The 23,734-nt window shown below is 41.2% G+C and overlaps 1 protein-coding gene across 1 annotated transcript in view; it reads left to right on the top strand.

Annotated features, from left to right (window-relative positions):
• The window catches only part of insrb (insulin receptor b), a 103,751-nt gene that overhangs the window by 12,747 nt on the left and 67,270 nt on the right, over positions 1 to 23,734 (top strand). Inside the window, exon 2 of the mRNA XM_042516744.1 lies at positions 17,782 to 18,330. Coding sequence (XP_042372678.1) covers positions 17,782 to 18,330 — 549 coding nt within the window. The remainder of the gene's footprint in view (positions 1 to 17,781; positions 18,331 to 23,734) is intronic.

Raw genomic sequence — 23,734 nt, 5'->3', positions numbered from 1 at the left:
TGTATGATCTTAGAACGAGGGGACCGGCTGAGAGATTTAGTTAGCGGTTAACTCAAAGAAGAACAATTGCTGTATATGTCCACAAGCTGGGAAAACCATGAGGCTTGGGAGCTTTTTACTCTCCAAGCAGAGGACGAGATCAGCCGCAATATAACAGGGGCAGAAAATTATTGCTATTGCCATGTTATGCCATTGTTATTGTTTATAAAACACTGCCGAAGCATATGCTACATGTCACACTACAGGCCAACACTGTTGTTTTAAATGTCACACCTCATTTAATTCTGCAATGCCAGTATTCTGTCTAAAATTACACACTGGAGTGACACGATTCTGCTGCTGTTTAGGTTTGTGTAAAAATGCAAAGGCAGCTCAGGGAATAGGCTTGGTAGTGGCCCTATAGCTTGTTCTCTGTTTTTCTTTAAGTTAAGGAAAAGCTACATTAATGTGCCGAGCTGGATTTGCAGGGAGGTTCTCGGTGGATTGCGGACATACAAAGTGCAGGACTTTGACACTAGAACCTTGGATTGCCTCCAGACCTTGTGGCATTGCATTTCCCTTTAAACATGTATTTACTCTTTAAAATTAGTTTTAAATAAACATAATTTTTGGGAGACTGGGCTGCAGTTTTGTTAATGGTCAATGACACTTTCGCACGACTTCTGCTTTCCCGAGGTGTGGTATACAGTCTTCACTGCATCCTCACCAACAGTACAGCAGATGGAAAGGGAGATTGCAACCACCTGCTTAACAGAAAGAGGGTATAAAAACACCTTCCTCCTTGATTCCCTCATGGGCCCAATGCACAGCTCCATCAACCTCTGTGCCATTTCACCCACAGTAGTCATGAAACCAGATGTGTGAGACGGTGCCTCACAAAACCACCGGCCAAGCAGTAACTGTAATCTGTTAATTACAGAATGTATACTTGTATGATTTTTATTAGGTTTTTTTTTTTTTCATTTACTGATTTTTATTAACTGGTCTCTTCCTGCGCTTCAGGAGTGTTATCTATTGAACAGTGGCTTTCATTTAGTCCTTGGCAGTGATGCATGTAATAACAAACCCACTAATAGCCTCGTACATGCCAGAATACGTCTCTTGAGCTCCGTTTTTGTTCGAACTGAGAAACATTTAGAGCGAATCAATCAAGCTTGCTCAGATATGTACTAGACCAATTGACCATTTTACAAATAACACACTGATTTATTTAGTAGAAATTGGCAGTTTATTATTTTTTTTTGTAATGGCTGTATTTTCATGTAATTTTACAGTTTGGGGAAATATTAGCAAAGACCAAAGTCCAAGAGCATGTCGTAAAAAATGATTCTCAGACAAGCAAATTTCGCGGAACTGCATTGAAGAAAAAAATGTAAAAAATCGATGATTCCAGCTTCTTAAATGTGAATATTTACTGGTTTCTTTACTCCTCTGTGACAGTAAACTGAAGCTCTTTGGCTTGTGGACAAAACAAAACACTTAAGAATGCCCTCTTGGGCTTTGGAAAACACTGACAGACCTTTTTCAGCATTTTAAAGAGCCAACAACCAATTGGTTAATTGACAAATAATGGACAGATTATTCCAGACTCAAAGTAATTGTTGCAGCCCTAGATTAAAGTCATGTAAATGCATTGAGTTGCAAGTTGAAACAACACTGGACAAAACAAAAAGCAATATTCTACGGAAAATATTTGAAAGTGAGGCTGGTTCTTTACTGAAATATGGACACTTGCTGAGTAAAAGCAGCCCTGTATATGTTCTGGGAAAAAGTAACAGTAAAGTGTTTGAGTAGAGACGTAAGCACCAGTTATAGCAAAACATTAAGCTTCAAAGCATTCAGGTCAGACCTCGTTTTTCGTTGTCATTAGATAGTTGTTGACACATGCTTTGGTCTGTGTGTGTGTGTGTGTGTGTGTGTGTGTGTGTGTGTGTGTGTGTGTGTGTGTGGATCACGTGCCTTTTGCTGCTGTAACAATGTTTAACTGGCCATTAGGCGGCCTACTCTTGAAGAAAGTGAGGAAAACAGACACTTGAGGAGGGACTGGAGTGAAAGGAGTGTCCCAGTGTGGCAACGCTGATACTGTGACCTCCACCTGGTAGAAAACACTGGAGTGACTCGTGCCAAGACTGAATGAAAAGGGACAGGGAGATGAAGAGCTTGCGTCTAGTTTATGAGCCCGCATCAAGCATTCCTAATTCACTTACAGTTAAAGGGGGCCCATATTGAATCATGCCTTGCTGTTAAATGACAGCGTAATGAATGGAAGTCATTTTACAATACCGCCGTGGCCACAGGCCCTCCCCTCCAGGGACTTGTCTGTCAGAGGCTAGGTAACAGCGGGTGATTTGTTGGCCGGGGGGCCTTTTGAACGTTAACATGACGTCAGTATTCCATCCATGCCATACCTAGCATGCCCGTGGATATCCTGTACGGAAAAACCAACAGAGGAGGGCAGTGATCTTTGGGAATCTGCAAAGGGTTTTTGTGGAAAAACAAACAGCAGGAAGAGGAGATATTTGTCCATAATCAAAACGACTAAACGAGTATATGCATAACCTGTGAACAGTGTTTTGCGTCTTTATTATTAATGATACATAACTTGAGTAAAAGTACAGACTTCTTACCAGAAAATGACTTTGTAGAACTTATAGTCACCCATTAGAATATTACCTGAGTAAACATCTTAAAATGTCTATTTACTGTACTAAGTTAAGGTAAAAATAAATTCAACAAAAAAAAGTTGAACTATAAAAACACGAAATTATAAAATCTTTAGTGAAGTGCAGATAGTTCTATAAAATACTATAAAGTACTGTGGCAAAGTGATATTCCCATGTTACATTACACACCTGCAAGGCAGAGAGTGATGACAGATTTCCTGCAAAGACTGATATCACATTAGATTGGCGAACGATGGATTTCATCAAATTAATGCAAAACTAGAAGGCGGCATTTTAAAACCAGAAAAATACAAATTTCTCCTGTATTGGATTATTTTTCTCACAGAACATAAGCTATTTACAGTGCAGATATCTGTGGTGTAACAGACAAAAAATACATTTCAATTTCAGTTGGATTATGAATGGAAGGAGGCCCTTTGCTGTGACTCCAGGTCTGAGCAGTGGAAAAGGTAGAGGGAGGGAGAGATATGGAAAGAAGGAAACAGAGAAGCAGGATGTGTGTCTGCATGTTTGTGTGTGTGTGCGTGTTGTGTGAGGTTTTCCTGTAGCAGCCAGTGAGAGCCGGTGGTCTAACAGTGCAGACAAACGGGCCATTAAACTGCCCTGGCCCCTCTGCTCTTCATCTCTCCAGCCTCCCCTCTGCTTCTCCTTCTTTTACGTCTTGGTTTGTCAACTCCTCTCCCCTTTCTGCTCCTGCACCGCTTTGCTTTCTCCATCATTCAAGTTCTGCCTCATTTTTCTCGCCTTCCCATCTCCTGTGCTTGTTAACTTGTCTCCACTCTTCTCTTTCGCTGTCTCATGCGCACACACATTCATATCTGCACACACAAACAATCGGTGTCTCATTTCAAGGTAGTTAGAATCAAATTATTTCCTCCTCTCTGGGTGTTTTTCTTCGTTTGCATCAAATTTTGGATTCAGCTGTAGTGCGGAGTTGGCAGCCTTGCAGCGATCCAGTCAAATCAATAGGATTTGCCATGCTTGGGATGAGCTCACTCGTCCATTCACCACACAGGGAATACCTCGACTAAACCCCTAAACTGTTTTAGCTGGAGGTAAAAACTGCTCAGTGTCAAAAGAAAGAGTTAGCACGTTGAGCTACAGCCCGGGCAGCTGTCCCATCACAGCTCTTGTTCTCTCCCTTTCCTGTCTGAATCCTTCTTTGTCGTGATTGTTCTGTTTCAGTCTGAATGCTGAGTGGATAAAGCACAAGTCGCAGCACTACAGGAAGCAGGTTAGAATCGGAAATGTAGCTTCGCCGCCATTGTAGAGGTCTCAAGCAGACAGACAGGGCGATTTGGAACAAGGAAGAAAGCCGTACTGGATTGAAGAAGCCGATTTGGCAGAGCCATCAGGCAGGCGTAGCTCGTTCAGCCTCGTGTGGAGATCTGGTTTGTGGGTCGGAGCTCTGGTGGGGCCGGGCCCTGCAGCTGGTGCCGTGTGGCTGCAAGTCAAGCAGGGGAAGCGATCCCCGGCTGCCTCCCTCTCAGGCCGAGGCTCACCACACCAAGACGCTGCTCGGCGCTCCACTCGCTAACGTGGGAAGATGAAAAGGAACATCAGATGTTTTTTGTATTACTCACCCTAGTGTGTGTGTGTGTGTGTGTGTGTGTGTGTGTGTGTGTGTTGTCTGTCTGTCTATATCTTCAGCACAGTCCAGCCTGCATTTGATTACCTGCTCTTGTTTCATAGTCTTGTGTCTGTTCCCAAATGCTTCGACTATGTCAGGAATGCTGCCCCCCCTCCTCCCCAACATTCAGTTTTATTTGTTTGGAGCACCACCTGGTTTAGCTGTTTTGTAAGGCGTGGCCAGAATTTTTCAGACTTTTTTTTTCCCCCTTTTGGTTTGTGTATTACCAGCTGTCCAATTATTTTCTAGACGGGGAACATGTTGGTTGCAATCGGTCATGGAATAATGCAGACTGACTGAATAGGGCTGCGTGATTGTGTGTGTCTATCTGTCACAGAGAATATGCCAGGTTCCATGTACTTTACATCGACCATGTGCATGTTAAATTCTCTCGTGTGACTTTCTTTTCAAAAGGTTAAATTGCACTACGCTGTGCTGCAGAAGCATATGAGACAGAGGAAAGGAGTAAGGGCTGGAAATGGAATGAGGAACTGGGCATTGAGGAAAAACCTCTGATACAAAGACAATGAACATCTTATCTGCTTTACATATGGGCTGAGGATTTTACATTCCTGGCCTTTGTTTGCTGGTTTTCAGTATGGAGTCAGAACAGTGTGCTGGAGATACAGAGACAGGCTAGCAATCTGCAGCATTGCCAGATAAAATGTGTTGAATTATCTTGGAAATTATTGGTGAGTTTAAGCTCTTCTTTTAACCCCTTGTTTTTTTTTTTGAGAGGGATAGAAGAAGGGTTGGGCATTGTTTAGTTTTTTTCTGACACTGGTGCTAAAACACTACTTTTAAATTGGTATCGGCGCCTGAACAGATACTTGAAAAAATTGAAATTGTTACAGTTTAGTTAATAGTTTACAGTATATTTTAACATTCAGTATAGATATTGATAAATGCAAAGCATCACTAATAAATTCACCTCATACATAACAATGAACTCAACTGCAATAATTTAAAACAAGTTGCAGGACTACTAACAGCGAAATAAATAAATAAATTATGATTTGGGATCTGTAACTTCCTCACTAACTCAGGAGAGACTCAGCAGACAGACATTTCTCTATTATGTGTTTAGGAGCAGCTGAGACCTTTACTGCAACGAGAACAGCTGGTCCGCCTTAACAGTCCACCTTAAGAGAGCTCGGGAGGCTAAGTTAGCTCGCTAACTTTGGCGCTAACAGCCTTCACTTTAATCAGCAGGTGACAAGCAAAGACACAGGAGCTTGGCTCAGGTCTTGAGGAACTGCAGCATTTATTCACTGACAAACAGCTTAACTGTACGCACACACACACACACACACACACACACACACACACACACTCTGCACTGCTGCTTCTAACTTCATGCTCTCTGTTTTGGCCGCTGCAGTCTCACTGTCACCCGCACACACAGCTCTCTCACTATATCTTTCTCACTTGTACTCGCTCTCTGTCTTGTTATTTACATAATCTGTGGCACCGAAATGAGGCACCAAAATCGGTGTTATGATTAGGTCCGGTAAGTAGCAGACGTATAGGAAGTTTCAGTACCCATTCCTTTAAAAAAGCTGCTGAAAGCTTTAAAGTCTCAGCCACCTTATCTCACATCAGTCCTAAATTTAAGATCGACATGAGACTTGTTTTACTGTCAAACTACGAGTTTCCACACAGTGGCTATTGGGTGTTTGGGTTGGTGGACTTGGACTCGAGGGATCAGTTCCTATCAGGTACCCTGTCACTCCTAGAAGATGTCAAACAGGGCCATCCACACGCACACACACACACACAGCTCTTGTTCTTCTGCTCTCTTTTCCTCCACTTTGCTCCTACACCTCTCTTTTCCTATCCTAACTCTTAGCAGCCTCGAGTCCAAGGTCGAACCAAGCTCGGTGGAAGTCGAAAATAGTGAGTCATTGTTTTTAAAAACAAGTGACAGCGACCCGGCACCTTTCTCTCTGTTTACATTCCAGCTCTTTGTCTCCCTCTTGTCTGTACCTATCCTTCCCCTTCCCCTTCTGCGTCCATCCCTCCCGTCCCGTCCTCTCTGCTTTGCCAGTGCCGGAAGGTAGTTGGAAGGAGGCGAGCCAAAGTCACCAGTGTGATCTGATTTAGGCCTCTCTTTTCTTGGCCGGCTATCTGACAGCGCAGGGCCTGCATGTTGCTCTTTTCTACCCGCTTCAATCTGCCACGGCCTGGCCCTGTGCCACAGCTGTAACGGGACCCAGCGTTGTGTATAAATAGGCTAGGCCAGCTCCCCTTGCCATGCTCCTCAATGGGAAGCTGAGGCAATGAAGGAACAGGTGCTCCAACCCACACACTCCCTCTCTCTCTGCTCCGTCTTCCTTCCCAAGCACCCCCACCTTTATCTGATGTCCTTTAATGTGGAAGCACAGGTCAGTCACGATGCACGTGTTCCCTATGCCCGCTTGTAGTATCACTTGGATCGTTGTCCCCTCAGAAGATTGAAAATATTTCCTGTGTGGTTTAATTCAAATTCCCACTTTTCAAACTTGCCCCCCCTTCCCCCCTCCCCCCGGTCTTTTGCTGGCTCACGTACTGTTATTTTGGTCCTCAACTCTCTTTGTTTTGGAGGTACAAGTTGGTACATGTTAATCAAAATGCCTCTCATGCAATTTCTCAGCATCATTTTTCACTGCAGAAGCCACAGCTTGGCAGTGGGCGCACGGGAAGCTGGCTTTACTTCTCAGGACTTTCCACAGCTATATTAACAAACAAATGCATTTTTCCACTGGCAGTCCACTTGGCACCGCGGCCGCATATTCTCTCTCCTGGGGTTTGTTCAGCAACTGAGCTGTTGACAAATCTATAATCAGCAGATCACCTCATCGGGGGCAACGTGCGTCTAAGCTGACAGAGAGAGGAAACTTCTCACAGTCCCGAGTTAGCTGCCACCTGGTTTCATGCTAGACAGGTCTGGTTTCACGCTAAGCTAACGTGCGGCTGCCCTCTGCTACAGTGAAAGGCAGAAGCAGGCTGGTCCCCGGGCCACAGAGGGCCCCACTCTCACCTTCTAAAACTGCCACTGTGATCCACTTTCTCTCTGCCAGCCAGCTACTGTTAGTTGATGCATATTAAATTCTCTGCAGGGAGCACAACTCTAAAAATAAGGGAAGAATCTGTCTGAAATTGTAGCTTCACTATAACGAAGGCTGCAGCTGTGGGTGCTCACTGAATAGTGGAGATGGCAGTTTCTGTCAGAGATAGCTGTTACATCGGTATGACCTCAGTTGCACTGGTCATGCTCAAGTAAGCTGTATTTGAGTATTACAGTGAGCTGTAATTATGGCGAGCTTATTCTGTGAGCTAATTCTGCTCCATATTTGACAAGGACAGGGAGTAAAGGAGAGACAGATGATGACGTGCTAAAATGGCAACAAGCTAAATTGAAATTCACCAGTATTTCTGCCAATTTACACATCTTAACACTGAAGGACTGCAAATTGGAAAATTTGCTCCTTTGGTCACACTCATAACAAACGGCTAGTACTGATTTATAGCCGCCCTTGCCGATATTCTTTTAATCTTAGCGATATCTGCAGAGACGTAATAGGCGAGATGACAGACTGACGATCGAACAGTTGCGAGCACAAGACGTGAACCACAGTCTTCTATGCTGCAGAGCCTTGATGTGCAGCGTAGAAAAATCTAAATCATCATTGTTAATTTTTATCTTGGGCTACATCCCATGTTCATTTTCAATTTTAACCCTTTGAAACCTGAGCAAATTGGCTTGATTTCCTTTAAAAACGTAAGACATGGCTGACAGCATAAAAACATAAGTAAGATGTTAGAAGGCAACTGAAGAAAAAATTATCCACAAAAAGAACGTTACCTGAAAAATAGCACAAAAAAAACCCAAAACAAAAACAAACAAATAAATTAAAAGTAAATAACAAACCAGAAAATTATCTGGAAAAAAATGCTTAAAATAATTCAAATTCTGTTCCTGGATATTTTTTCCAAGCTTTTTTTTTTTTTTTTAAATATATAGTGTAAAGCTACTAATTTCTGGCAATTTCTGGGACATTTCTTCTCAAGTTGCTTATTGCCCTTTTCCTCCATGTTCGAAAAAAATCAAACCAGTTCGCTCAGGGTCCAAATAAAATAAATATTTCTAAACGGTGTCTCAACATAGCACATGAAAAATGATGTCAATTCAGGTTTCAAAGGGTTAATTAAGCAAAACGCTTGCTGTGTTTATAGTATCCACACTAAAACCGCTGACCCTGTTTTAGTTTTAAAACTTTGGGGGTACGTTTTAGTCTGAATGGGGAAAAAATGGAGACTTTTGGAAAAGATGACGCACAAACCCATGTTCACTTCCTGATTGGGTCAAGTCAAAACAGCGTAGCTCGGCTTGCACCTTTTGTCAGCGCTCCTTTTCCATTGTGATGGCTTTCTCCAGTGACGGGGAGTCCTCCTGGCTGGTTCCGTGCTAATATGTCACCGTATTTGCCTTTTAACGAATCTCCCAATCTGGCCGCTTATGTTACTTTCAGTAATAGGTTTGCCTCATCATGGGTCCAAACAAAGATATCTCTTCCTTACCTTTCTCCATCTTTGTAGTATTTTCTGTTACAAAGTGACCAAACGCAGAGTAAACAATCTGCATTTTATTTAAACCAGTATGCGCATGTCCACTGTACATGACAGGTCATGTGACTGGCTTTTTCAGGGGTGCTTATATGGATGGAGATACATTTTTAAAACACAGCTAAAATGTTTTTTTGTTAAAAAAAAAAAAAGTTTTTTGCTTAAAAGCACCATTTTCAAACAAAAAGTCTATTAGTGTGTCCTTAGTTGCCCGGCTATAACTTCTTCACACTGTGGCTGAATTGTTGCGACAATGTGAGCCAACCCAGGACACGTCCCAAGTTCATCTGTTTTCAGTATGGCCCTTAATGATAAAATCTATTCAGTTGCCAAGTAGATTAAAAGTACTGGAGGATCTTGAGACATTGTTTGAGTAATTTTGGCATCTTGGTTTTAAATTACACACTTGCACATCACAGAAAGCAAGAGTACTACACATATTGTACATGTACAGTACTCACACTTTAGATGCTTTGGTGTTTTCACACATGCAGCCTATACTTCTAATATTTAACTTATGCATATGCCGCAATATCATTATGAATATCTGTTGCAGCAACTGGACACATAAGTTATGACACCATTGCTGCTGAAGTTTTATTTTATGGCTGAACAATCTTTTGTTCAGTATCAACATTGCAATATATGTATGTGCTAGTAGTAGTCCCATGTGTACAGGCAATGTTCTAAAACATGTTGGACTCCCCATTGTAAAATAAGGAACCATTTTAGTGCTTGATAGAAAAGGAAAACTATGAAAATACACTTTTTTTGGACTAATTATGAAAGTAAACAGTCTGATAAATAACATGATTTAGCCTCATTTAATTATAGTTTGGTTGCAGGTTTCATGTGCACGCTCTTTTGCACAACAATTATTCTCAGAGCAGAAAAAAAGATCTGTAGATTTTGGGGGGAAAAAAAAAAAACAAAACATAAATTTAATTGTTTTTCCCAGTCTTGTTTGCCATAGTCTCCCCTGGCATATTTTATTATGCTCTATTGTCTGTGTGAAGGACGCACCAGTGTTGATGGTGGCGTTTCAATGGTCACATCATATCAAAGTAACGTTACAGCATATACAGTTTAGCTGCAGCCTTCACTGGAACAGTCTGGGCAATTATTCATTTACTCTTATAACACGAATGTGTGAAAAGACCTCATAACTATTCAAGCGGCACACACTGACAAATGTCTAGATGTTATCTTTTTAGACGTGTTACCAAGAGAAGTGACATTTCCGAGGATGCTGTTCCCCAACATGTCTCTGTAAAATTTTAAAAAAGGAATTTGTTAATCTCACATTGAGGACTTAAACTCATCCACCTCGCTCCATCTCCAGGCTTTTTCCTCTGCTGTTTCTGTTTGTCTGACACCCCGCTATACCTCCCTACTTCCTCCTCCTCTTCTCATTCCTGCTGCCAAATTAAGTGTCAAACAGACAGGGAAGGCGGGTGGATGGCCCACATTTCTCTCCTATAGAGATCCACAGTATGGTACAGTACGTTCCAGTCTGTGCTCTGTTATTCCATTCTCCGCTCCGATACAGACCTAGCCCCCCCTCCGCTGCCCCGCGGGCTCATTAGCGGCTGATTGTAATTAAGAGCTCCTGTACAGCCAGTGAGAGCACCAAGCTGTCTGCTTATGGGTGGTCCTCAGTGGGAGGGTGGGCTTTAGAGGGGTCACGGTCATTGTCCACCAAACCCCCCCACCTACGCAGTGTCTACCAGGTTGTTTTTATAAGAAGCTGTGTTTATGGAAGTCAAAATGTAAATTAAAACAGCAGTTCAAGGCATTTTGTTTGACAGTTTTCTGTCTTTAGATGACAAAAAAAATGAAAAATTGTGCAGCAGGTGGCCAGTTTTTCGTCTCATGTTCTCCGCTTATACATCCAGTCGTAAGTTCATTTTGTTGAGTGTTTCAGGGTCTCCACGGATCCTTAAAAAGTCTTAGGGCATTGAATTCATAAATCTAAAATTAAAGCCTTAATTGTTATTGAATATCGAATCATTCTTTCAAAAGTCTTGAAAATGCTAAGACGTGGGAAGTAGGATTTTATGAATGGCTTTTTTTCTGAGGTTGCATTGTAAAATCTCAAAATACTTAGAAACATCCTTTTTTTTTTAAAATAATTAACTGAATCCCACTTCTTAAACTTGTCATAATGGGAATTAAAGCAGGGATTCCCACATACAGAGTAAAAAAACACAAAATCTGTAATAAAAACTCAGTAATAAATGCTAGGTGTTTCCCAGATCTAACTTTTTTACTGGACCAAAAATGTAATGTTTTATGTTACAGTAACGTAAAATGTTTTTTATTCAATCTTTGTTATTGTAAAATTGGTCTTAAGTTTTATTTTAAGTGGCATAAAAAAGTCTTAAATGATTAAATTTAATTTGCCCTAAGCTGTAGGAACTCTGTTTATATTTTAGGTGAACATTGCTTTTTGTTGTGTTAATGGCCTTTAGGTAGCGACCCCCCCCCCCTTCTCTCTCCCCCCTGTGAGGCTGTGTGTGCATGTAGCTCGTCATGTAACAGTGGTCCATAGCGGCCCTCCATTCATGCATGTGATCACCAACCGTCCTGTAGGTCCCTTACGTCACCCTGCGTTCCTGCCTGGGCTCAGGTTACACTTTCACCCCGCTCACTCCCCTCCTATAATTTCCCCAACCCCCCTCACCCCTTTTTCCACCCTCCTTTTTTGCCCACGACCCTTTTCCCTCTGACTCCCTATTCGCGCTCTTTGCCTCTCCTGTCCCCCTGCTCCTAAACCTGGGAGGAGAGAGGGAGGAGATGGCTCATTATTTTAAAGACACAGTGGCTCTCGCAGCCAACCCCTGACTGCATAACAACCCTTCCTCCACTCCTTTACTCTCCCTCCTCCTCCCCCCTTCTCTCTTTCCTGTCAGTCGAAAACAAGACTCCATTTTGCGGAGGGAGCTCCCAGCGGCACCGTGTACTGCTTCCCCTCATGGCCCACTAACATTTCTTTGTGTCAATAAAGCTTCTCCAACAGGAGACGTGACATATGCGCTAGCCTGTCAGCACGCTGTCTGAAGAGAAAGACCTCATTCCCAGTAACTTTTCTTACCTGCAATATGAAAAATACATTCATGTGTAAAGGTCATGTTTGTGTCCTCTCTGTTTTCTTGAAGATCATTGTGGGCAGAGGTGAGCTGCACCCTGGCCCTGTTGCTGTTGCGTAATGTAGTTTGTTATGTTGTCGTGTTGCACAATAGGTATCCGGTTAGTGCTGCAGGCTGACAGCGAGTGGGTGGCCTGTAGGCCTGTTTGATGTGTCCAGGAGATAAGGCAGGAGGGGCAGAGAGGTGTAAGGTTGCTGTTATCACTGGGAATAACACCAACTGCCACATAGTGCGGGAAGAAGTGTGTTTTTGTGTTTTGGTTTCTGATACAGAATGTGTCTAATAAAGAGGGTGCGGCCGGGGCAAAGTGGCTAGCTAGTGTGAACGAGTAGCTGTTGTTGTTTCAGACTGCCTTATCTGATGAGATGCATAACAGCTGAAATGGATTTATTGTCTTATTTTATGAGTTGTTTTTGGCACGGCTGGCTGCAGGCAGAAGTGTGCAAAGTTGAGCCGGCTTTGGCCACGTCTGCATTAATGTCGACACATTTGAATACTCAAATGTTTTTTTTAAAATTCAAACTAGTGGGGTTTTTTTTTTATTTGTTTTTGAAATGATCCAAATAATTTCAGTGCATGGTGATGGAGGATCTGTAATGACCTTACAGTGCCCACCTGTTGCTGTTTTGGCCTATTTGTTACAGTTAAATGAAAGTGTTGATTTTTCTCAGTGCTAAAAATGTACTGTCAGGGTAACGAAAAGTGGGAAGTGCTTTATTTGATTTTAGATGCATATTTTATTTCTAATTTATTTTGTCTTTTTTCAATGCTGCAACCAATGACTATTTTCATGGTTGATTAATCTTTTAATTATTTGCTGGATTAATGGATTAGTTGTTTGGTCTATAAAACGTCAGAAAACTGCTTTTCACATATTTTTTGTAGAATATCGCTTTTTGTTTTGTCCAATGTTGTTTCAACTTGCAACTCAATGCATTTACATGACTTTAATCTAGGGCTGCAACAATTGCATTAATTGCATAAATCTGTCAATTATTTTGTCTATTAACCAATTAGTTATTGGCTCTATAAAATGGTGAAAAATGTTGTTGTTTCCCAAATCCCAAGATGATGTCCTCAAATGTCTTATTTTTTCCACAGTCCAAAGATGTTTAGTTTACTGTCACAGAGGAAGGAAAAAACAGAAAATATTCACATTTAAGAAGCTCGAATCAGAAAAATGTACTTTTTTTTCTTTTTTTTTTAAACCCAAAATTTACTCATCCATTTTCAAATTAGTTTGCGATTAATTAAATAGTTGGCAAATAAACACTTAATCGTGCAGGCCTATATATATCATATATCTATAGTCATATAGTCTAAACTTTCAGAAAATTGGTGGCTCCATCTGAGCTGAAGCTCTGCTGCGTTGTTTTAGAAATGGGGATAAAACAGTTAATTTGGTGGATTTGTGTCAAGTTAAATCTGGAATCACCTATATCTGATGTGAGATCATTTCATTGTCTTTGGAAATACTTTGATACACTCTGATGCACTTTTATTTCGTTTTAAAAATGTCGACGAGTGTCTTTCCAGTGAAGTTTGGGTGCACTGCTGCTAACATGTTGCTATGGACAACTGTTGCCTTTAATTATTGAGTTGTGGTGATGTTGTGACCTTTCCTGACCTTTCTCTGGTTTTGGTCTCAGTACTGTCCTCAAGTTACTGGTGGGTCGCCCGGACAAATACGAACATATTTGGATGTCTGGTCAGCTACTGGAGGACCAGTTTAAAACTGAATAATCAACAGCACGGCTGCGCATGTGTATAGAGGAGTAAAGTTGACAGCTACTGTTTAATAGCACACCAGCACAATTCCTTTTATCGGCAACGTTTTGTCACTATGTCAAATACGATAACTGTTATCAACATACCTGCCTATGTTACTCTTTTGTTAGTCGTCCTACAAAAGCAAATAACAAGATTTTGACATCCAGTCTTGTTATCACATGTATGTTTCTCCTCAGGTTTTATGATACATAGAGGAATTTTATCTTGAGTTATTTATTTGAGGTTCTCAGACACATTGACGAAAATACCTCAAGAAATAATTTATGTGTACTCTTACTATTAATGTGAAACACTGTAATGCTTTAAATAAATATTTCAGATTCATTTTCTTTTCTTGATATAGACATTTTCCTTTAACCCTTTGAAACCTGGATTAACATCACTTTGCTTGTGTTGTGTTCACACACCTTTCACAAGTATTTAAAGCTTTGAACCTGAGCAAATTGGTTTTTATTTCATTTAGAAACATGGGGAAAAAAAGAACTGATGTAATATTGATTATGGATATTTGCATTTGAATGACAGAAGGCAATCAGCAACTTAGCAAGAAATGTCCCGCAAATTGCAAGATTTAGTAGATTTGGAAAATTATTTTAAAAAAAGGTTGGGAAAAATATCCAGGAAACTATATTCAAATTCAACTTGTATAAACACATAAGCTTCCCCTTGAGAAAGATTTAAGTTTACTATGACTATGAATATATTTAGAATTGTCATAAGTATTTATTTAAAATGATGTCATAGAGTCATTATTATTTTTCAGGTCATTTTCTTGTTTGTTTTGGATTTATTTTTCATTTTTTGATGATCATTTTCAGGATTTTTTTCCCCTACAATTGCTCAGGTTTCAAAGGGTTAATGCTGTTAATTAACAAAATATGTTCAGGGATTCGATATCTTAGTTTGACTTTTTCCACTCTGACATATTCCATGCCTGAATAACTCATCCCTATAATGTTGGTGTCGTAGTAAACAACATGGTTTTATTTGGCAGTGTAGTGATTACAGGCTTTATTGGCTCCTGTCCATTACAAGAAGTCGCTTAAACCGTTCCATTGATGTGCTGCTGGTCAGAGTTTGTACCTGGACTGTTGACGTTTGTCTCGCTAACCATTAACAGAATGGGAAGTTAATAGGTAGCTTACACCTGGGAAATGATGACGGTCAATAACAGTTCAATAAAACCAAGCAGTCAACAGCAATATACTTTTTTTCTTTTTTAAGATGCATGTTGTAGTGTGATTGATTTTTGTGTTTGTGTGTGTGTAAAGTGGTAGTGGGGGTTGTGCGTAGTAAATGGGGAGAATATCAAAAGGTGGTGAGCAGATGGGGTTCACACCATTAAAATGCATGGAAGACACTTACAGATAGAGTGTGATTAGCAGGTGTGTGTCTGTAGTATTGATTTGAAAGCAGCAGACTACATGGAGACTATTAGATCGTTTTTGTGATTAGAGGCCATTTTACACTACGTGCACAAGCTCAGGCCCCTTTTCAGTATTTTTGTTTTCACGTATTGAACACATACTGATTACAGATATTCACATTTGATTAACAAAATGTATTTAAAGCTGAATATGAATTTCCTGCTTATTTGGACAGTTTTTGTTGCTTTTATTTGCATCTTATTCAGCCTTCTTTTTCAGCAGTCTTAATCCAATATATGACTGCGAGAAGTAGTCTAGTGTTTGTGTCTCGTAGTGGAAACATTTCATTAACAAACTGCATATAAATCCAATCTTTGCACATGTTGGTTATTGTCCATAACCATCTGTTTTTGGCTGTTACGGCTGCTTGTGTGGTTGATTCGGTACGTGCATGGTTAAGTCATGTGAAAAAATATGTCTTGACAGTACCAGTGTGCTTAATGGGTATGTTAACTGAGAGTAAATGGGTGTGTCAACACCGCAGAATTTATGTGTGCATTTATGCAAATGTACCTCTAATTTTAACACCGTGTTCAAACATCAATCGTTGCGTTGCCGCATCAAGCAGTAAATCATATCTCTTCCATTTTAAACAGCAAATGAGCTGGCACGCGCTTTGACTAGGTGTTGATGGACAAGCCTGTTCATATTTTTGGGATGATCTACCAGAGAAACATCCCACCTGACGTGTATGACCATTCTTGATGTTTTTAAGGGTTGCACAGCTTTGACACCAGATCATGTGTCGGCAGTGTTGTCGCTCTTCTTCTTGGGAACTAAAATATTATTTTGTGACAGATAAAATTAAAATTGTTGAGCTGGCTCATATAATGGTAACAATAGAAACAATCTCTCATATTATTATTCTTCCCTCCTTCTTCCTTTAACTCGTGAGGAATATGTTAGAAATGTGCGTCTTCTCGTTTGTAGCAAGCCGCAGCAGCGTGTCTTTTCTCTCTGTACATCTCTGTAAGTAACTGTCCCCTAATGAATTCTCCTCTCCTCTGATGTGTGTGTGAGTAAGTGTGTGCGAGTAAGTGTGTGCATGCATTCGCCGGTCCAAATGTGGGCTTGTGTGTGTGCCAGTGTGCAGCAGCTAAAGAGTATGAATGAGCATGGATAAGCATTTTGCTTCCAGGCTTCATTTCTGTTAACCCCTTCATGTCCACTTCATTCAGATCAGACAGTGCCATACAGTAATTTCCTCTCTGGAGAAATAATGCTGGAGCCAATGAGAGGAGAGACTGTGTGTGTGTGTGTGTGTGTGAGAGAGAGCGAGAGAGTGAGAGAGAGGGAGGAAAAGAGCACTTGCGGCCAGTCAGATTGTAAAGGGGACTTTAGCAAGGCTGTTTCATGAATGGCTCTGCTCTACTTAATGCAGATCACTGGTGGTTTCATGGCTTAAATGGGAAAAAGAAGGATCCGTTGATGTTCATATCTGCTTGTTTTGATACTGTTGTGAATCGATGAGGACTCTTTTTTTTTGCCTGTTTGGCCTGTTACTGCAAGCCACTGTAGGGAATGACGTGTCTCTCCATTCATGCTGTGATGTGCTCTCGTCAATTAAGTATGCTGAAACAACGAGTCAATAAATAGCAAGTCAAGTGATAGTAAAATAACCACTTATTTCTGCCATTATGGTCGGTTAATCATGAAGGCACTTTTCAAGAACAGAACACACTCTGACACCATCTTCTCATTTCTGTGGATTTGCTGCTAATTTTGACATTCCAGACAATTTACTAACATTTTATTTACTAAAAAAATTGTTGTTTTATTTTATGTATTGTCCTGTTATAGGTAGTTGAGGATACTTGCTGTTTAGTGTCTTTTTTTTTTGTTCACCTGCCCAGAGACGACAGATGCAAATTAGCTGCTAGCTAACTCAGCATATCATTGAATTTATTAAACCTATTACCACATAAGGAAATTACATGTAAGCAAAAAGTCGATATGCAATATGTAAATTAATAAAAAATACCAGTTACCATGAACTGAATATTACTTTCATCCGTTATGTTTCTGCAAATACTATGACATCAACACAGCAACTTGTGTATCAACAATTTTGCAGACTTTCCGAGTTGTTTCCCAGGAGCATTTTTTTTCATTATTTTGACAAGTTATGAATGCAGGGTAAAAGTTTTAACAAAAATGAAAGTTACGATCTTCCAGAAGGCAGAATTTATTTCAGGTCTGTTGTATTAAATTGCATTACTTTTAGCGAGGTGTTCCTAATAACCGGACAGCTGAGTGTAAATACACATTTGCTGATGTGCTCTGGAACAAGGTGTCTATCATAAAAGCGTATTAGCAGATCTGTGTTTTTACTGGGCAGCTCCGTGCTGTAATGAATAAATGAGAGGCAGGGCAAAGCTCAACTTAACTATAGTAAACATAAACAAAATTCTTGGATAAAATATATTTCAGAACTTGTGTTTTATGAATGGCTCATTATTTTTTTCTCACATCTCCCTCCCTCTTTGTCCTTCCAGTCTGCCAGAGCAAGGACATCCGGAACAATGTGACCAACCTCCAGTCGTTGGAGAACTGCACCATCATCGAGGGCCACCTGAAGATTTTGCTCATGTTTAAGACCAAGGCTGAGGACTTCCGAGGTCTCAGCTACCCAAAGCTACGAGTGGTGACTGACTATGTGCTGCTGTTCAGGGTCTACGGCCTTGAGGCCCTCGGCGATCTCTTCCCCAACCTGACGGTGATCCGCGGAAACAACCTCTTCTTCAACTATGCTCTTGTGATTTACGAGATGCTGCAGCTGAAGGAGGTGGGTCTGCACAGCCTCATGAATATCACGCGGGGCGCCGTGAGGATCGAGAAGAATCCAGACCTGTGCTACCTGGCCACCCTTGACTGGTCCAAGATCCTGGACTCGGTGGAGGACAACTTCATCGTTGCCAATAAGAACGACAGAGAGTGTGGAGATGTATGTCCCGGCACGGCCCAAGGTCAGACCATCTGCCCGCAGAACACCATCAACGGACACTTCAGGGGGCGATGCTGGTCACAGAACCACTGCCAGAGAAGTAAGTGTATATGTGTGTTAATATGCTTTTAACAGTGGACATCTAATTGTTTTTTTTTTTTTTTTTTTTTCTAATACGCTCCTATATTTGTAGATTCGGTGTAGTGTTCCCACGGTCATGACATTTCTGGAAGAGTTATGATATGTGAAAAACTGTTTTCCAGTCCTTTAAATGGCCACAAATGCCTGGGAAGTGGGTCTTAAATACTTATGGGCCATATCGTTTTATAGGTCACCCATTTTAAATCACATGTCAAATTCATGTAAATGAGATTAAATATTACGGAAAACTTATGGAAAAGTTTTGAAAATTCATCAGTGAAAAGGTGTGCAGACCCTGTCAATGTGACTCAGTGAGGATCTCATTATCCCTGAAGTCCATCCTAAATAACCGTCCATCAATCTGCTTAGAAGTCATAGATGAAGACGCCAGAACTTGCCTTAGAAGCAAGTTTTCTTCAGTATCAGAGTAGTGCTTTCATAGATTACTGTACATCCTCGCAAACAGGAACTGCTAATAGCTAATTTGGCTTGGTTCTAACTTGTCAAATTGTAAATTAATCAAGGGTAAAACACGGGGTTCAAGTTGTAGCCCACAGCTAACTAACTGACTCCCCAGCAGTTGTCAAATTATCCTGAGGGGTCACTATGTGTCAGGTGTTTAAAGCAATCCTGATACTCCTCATATAAAAATAAACCCTGCACATGTGTGTTTGGAGCAGAAGAAAATCTCCATATTGACTGGCCATTGTGTGCAGACATGATACGATAGCACCTTTCCAGAATCCATCACGCTGTTCATTGTAAAGTGGTCCATTGAGACACATAATGAGAAAATGCACTGGAGATTTTTTTTTCCTCCCAGAAATCAATTGAGACGACTGATGTTTTCATTCCAAATGGTTTATGTAATGATTTTCATGATGCGAAGGGTTGCTCCTAATATCAGAAGCCAGGGGTCGCAGACTTCCTGTGATTAGCATTCATTGACTGGAGCATTGTGGGCAAGTGATGTGTAATTACAGGCTCGGGATCTGCTTGATGTGTGAAATGACTCAACTGCATTGTTGAGTCAGGGTAGTGTAAGCTCAAAGGTAGGCATTATGGGGAAAAAAATGCAATGCAAGAACGAGGGTTTGAGCGAAGAGAGTTGATGGACAGGAATAAACAGTATAGTACACTTGTTTGTTAGAAATTGTACAGATTTTCTCTCCTTTCGGTAGAAACAAGCTGCGGCTTTGCTTGGTGCTGCAGCCAGCTGCCAGTGTGTCGGCCAGTCAGTCAGTCAGTCTTTCCTCTTCTACCATAAACACAGAGAATGGCTTCTATTGTAAGACACACAGAGAGGATGCTTATTATTTTTTGAAGGCGATTATAGCTTGTGTTGTTTTTTCTCTTCTGTCTCTGTGTCTGACAGAAAGCGTTCAAAGCATAACGACCTCGGCCATGTTTATACTTTTAACATCGACTGTTGCAGCCCGCATATAATGTTGGCTCCTCGATTTTCTGCCAGGTCTCACTGTCGGGAAAGTAATACAGGACATAGCTCTCTTTGTGTCTCAGTTTCTGTCTCTGCGCACACACATACACACACACATTGCCTTTTGGCTTAGACAAGGTGACCGGCTTTCAATTTGTTTCAATGGTGAGGTCAAAACAGCAATTTTTAGCAGTATAGATGAGAAGCAATGACACTTCCAGGGCTCCAAGTGTTGAGAAACTTTCTCTTCTTTCTCCTGATTTCTCCTGAAGATTTGTATCAAAACTTCTTAAAAATACTCTTAATTTTAAGAGAGCCCCGAAGGTCTCTTAAGTTGGTTAAAAGTAGATCTTATATGATTGCAGTAAAGAGACAGAGATGACCACACATCTGGTTGCTCATAATAAATTGTAAATTTACTGAAACAATATACAATTCAGAAGTTTCGGTTATTTCTGCCTAATACTGGCATTTGAGTTTAACATTTGATATAGTACCACTTTTCCTTTTTGCCCCCTATTTTCATACATATCCACTGCCTGGTACTAAATGCTACTTCAAGAACTTTTCTCATGTTGAGCGTTCATAAGTTTAAATCTGAAAAATGTGATAACTACGAGCCCTGGATTTCAAAGACAAACTCCCCGACCATTAAAAAAGAATGTCGGCTTATAAACAGCAGTGGGTGTACAGTACATCAAACAACCTGTTGTACATGTGCGTTCATGTCTCCGTTGCTTCGGATAGGCCAGGGGAGCAGGTATGACGCTGTGCTCTGTGTCACGTGACAAACTCCAGTTTAGTCAAGAGCTGTGTGTCAAAGCAGGAGCCATTTCTAGAACATGATGCAATGGCTGTCTGCCCCCGCAGCAGGGGGAGTTTGAGAGTGTGTGTGTCTGTGCGTGCATGCGTGCGTGTGCGTGTGTGTGCACATGCACTTAGGCTACACATAGGGCTGAAATGTTTACACTTACTGTAAATGCTTGTGAGTTTCTGTGTGTGTTTGATATATGTGTGCTTACGTGCATGTCCCCACTGGTGGTGAGAGCCACAGTTCCGCATGTTTTTAGCCTAGCAGCCAAACTAATGCTTTTCTTAAATCAGTGCTGTGAATACTAGACAAATATAATTAGCGTGACAGCAATTTTAACTAAACAGTAGGAACAATTATATTTGCAGTAAGTTTTTTTCATGCAAGTTATTGTTACGCAGGCGTGTTTCAGTCCCACATGAGATAAGAAGATGTGAAATGTGAACATCAAGAAAGAGAGCTGTGTTGTTTCGCTTGGGTGCTTGTGAAGTGATATACAGTGAAACACGTGCTGGGTGGTAGTGTTAGGAAACTCTCAGATCTTTAATTAGAGCTTCTGTGAATGAAAACTCACAGTTGGTCGAACTTGGATGCACACATACACACATGTGTGCACCAAAGATGCGGGTGCAGGGCGGAGGAACATTAGATGGAGCATTAAAGTTTATGTGTGAGGGGAAACTGTGGGGTTGTTTTTGTTGTGTTTTTACAGGGTTCCAGTTGCCTTAGGTAAGAGCCAAGGGAGAGCCTGCATTCCTCTGATCTTACACATGCTCCTTACAAGCAGGAAAACCACTGTGTGTGTGTGTGTGTGTGTGTGTGTGTGTGTGAGAGAGAGAGAGAGAACCAAGACATGTCATGTTTAAATGTGCACGGCCCTTAAGTAACTTGTTGGCAATCCAAACAGCCTGGAGAGTGTATGAGATCTGACGTTCATTGCCCAGTGCGGTTTTCTCTGTGTCGCACACATGTATTTCGTGTGTATGTGCCTCCCTAATATTAACGACGTTGTGCAGGTAGCTGTTCAGCTGTGGAGGTCAGTCCAGTAGTACGCTTTGTCAAATGCACTCAGGCTGCAATTTTCTTAGCTTTTACAAGCTGTCTGCAGTCACTGTGGCTTCGTTGCTTGATTGAATGTTGGTGGTTGCTTGTTTTCCTTTGGACAGCAGTAGAGTGCATTTTGATCAAGGACGTGTTGTGCCGTAGAGAAGGGCATCAGAAATTCTCAGCATATGACAAAGGGGCCTCTTTTTCACGGCATCAAACCTTTATTACAGTGGAGTCCTTAAATCTTAAGTTGTTTTCTGTGGACTGATTCAGTTGAAATGTCTTTGAGCTGTGAATTCCTACCACTTCCACATGTGCCATTCTGCAGCTGACCCTGCGCACGGATATCCCTTAGGAAAACAGAGAGTGAAAATAATTATTTCTCTGTCAAGGATCACAACTATAAAAAAAAAATCTTTGCTGCTGGTGTTGAAATACCAGATGGCAGGAAAATGAAGAGAAAGGGAAGCTTGTCAGATCTGAGATCAGTTGGGTTCATGGATCGCTGGCACCCGATTTAAATGAGACAGACTGGATGTGTAGGCATGTGGATACAACCTCTGCACATACACACACATATGCATATAATGCATTTAGGAAGAGTAAAATGACAAAAAAAGGTTCTGCCAACTAGGGCTGTCTCTGTGATTAAAAGAGGCTCGGCGGCATGATATGTGGTATTACCCCATTTTTTTGTGTTTTTGCTAATTTTCCTCATTTATCCTAAAATGAGTGCTATGTAAATAAACTTTTTTGATTGACTATTATTATGCATATATTGTAGCTTTTTAAATGGCAAGGATGACACAGTTTAACAATTAAATTGTTATATGCAGAACATAGAGAGGCAATTAGGCGAAATAAGGGACACAGCTTTTTTTTTTCAGCTGAGATGTTTTGGTCATGTCTGTTTGCTATGAAAGATAATATCTGTGGATACAAAAGCACGTTAGCGAGAAGGAACGGAGGCACTGAACTACATGGGTTCAGTATCAATTCCCCCCCCCCCCCGTCACTGCTGTTGTTCAGAGATGTGACGGTTGGTCTTGAGGCACACCAAGCCAATATCAGAGAGCTGGCGGCGATGAAAGCCCTCTGCTCTGTCACCCGCTGTCACGCCGCTGTGTCTCAACCAGAAAGTTGCACATGTTCTGAGCCTGCGGGAGATGAAATACCCTTCCATACCAGCAGACAACGGTCATCTGTAATAGTCATTCAAAATGGGATGCCAGAAGACCCCCATGACGCTAGTTTCTTCTGTTTCTCTGGGCGTGCGCTGAGCTGAACGGCCAATCAGGAGTGATTTCATTTAATGACAGGTTCCACAGTCACTGCTGCCAATTCAACATGCTGAATCGGCGGGAAAAAAGCCGACAAGGGTCGGCGAGGGCCAATGTAGCGGGACAAACTATAGCAAAAAGGGCCACAGACGCTTGCTGTCAGCCTAACGTGGGCGGTCGGCGGACAGTCGGCTTGGTGTGTCACGGCCTTTAGTGGTATTTGTCCTGCCCCTCTCCCTCTGTGATTGGATAGCTGGGTAAAAAGCAACAGTGAGAAAACGGCAGCATTTTACCCAAAGTCTAATTTTTGTTAATTCTCTGCAATTAGACAACAATGGCAAACATGCAGCACTCAGGGCAGAATAGATGCTTTGAGCTTCATCAAGCTGCTGGCATTGGTAGCGGAGTGTAAATAACTGGCGCTCTTATAAATAAAAGAAAAAACAAGAACATAGAGGTAGTGGCAGTTGCGTTCTAATGTAATATTGCAGTTATTGTGACAACCCTAGTGCTAACTTCAGTATTAAAAATGTTGGCTTGTGTAGGACTAGTTTGGCTAATACAATGAAAACCAGTTGCTTTCTGTCTTCAGCTCTTTCTTGAATGTTTGTTTTCAGATGAAAGAAGTTCACCTCTCATCAAACTGAAAAAAAAAAACCCCAAAAACATTTACATACAATAAATGGCCTTTTAACATTAGGATCGAGGTTTGTTTTATCGGAAGCACCTTAGTAAATGGTGTTAAAATAAAATACATTGCCAAAGAGAGTTGGTTAAATGCAAATAA

This window comes from Plectropomus leopardus, chromosome 3 (genome assembly GCF_008729295.1).
Source record: "Plectropomus leopardus isolate mb chromosome 3, YSFRI_Pleo_2.0, whole genome shotgun sequence".
NCBI classification, from domain to species: Eukaryota; Metazoa; Chordata; class Actinopteri; order Perciformes; family Serranidae; genus Plectropomus; species Plectropomus leopardus.
This window is presented reverse-complemented; position numbering and strand designations above follow the sequence as displayed.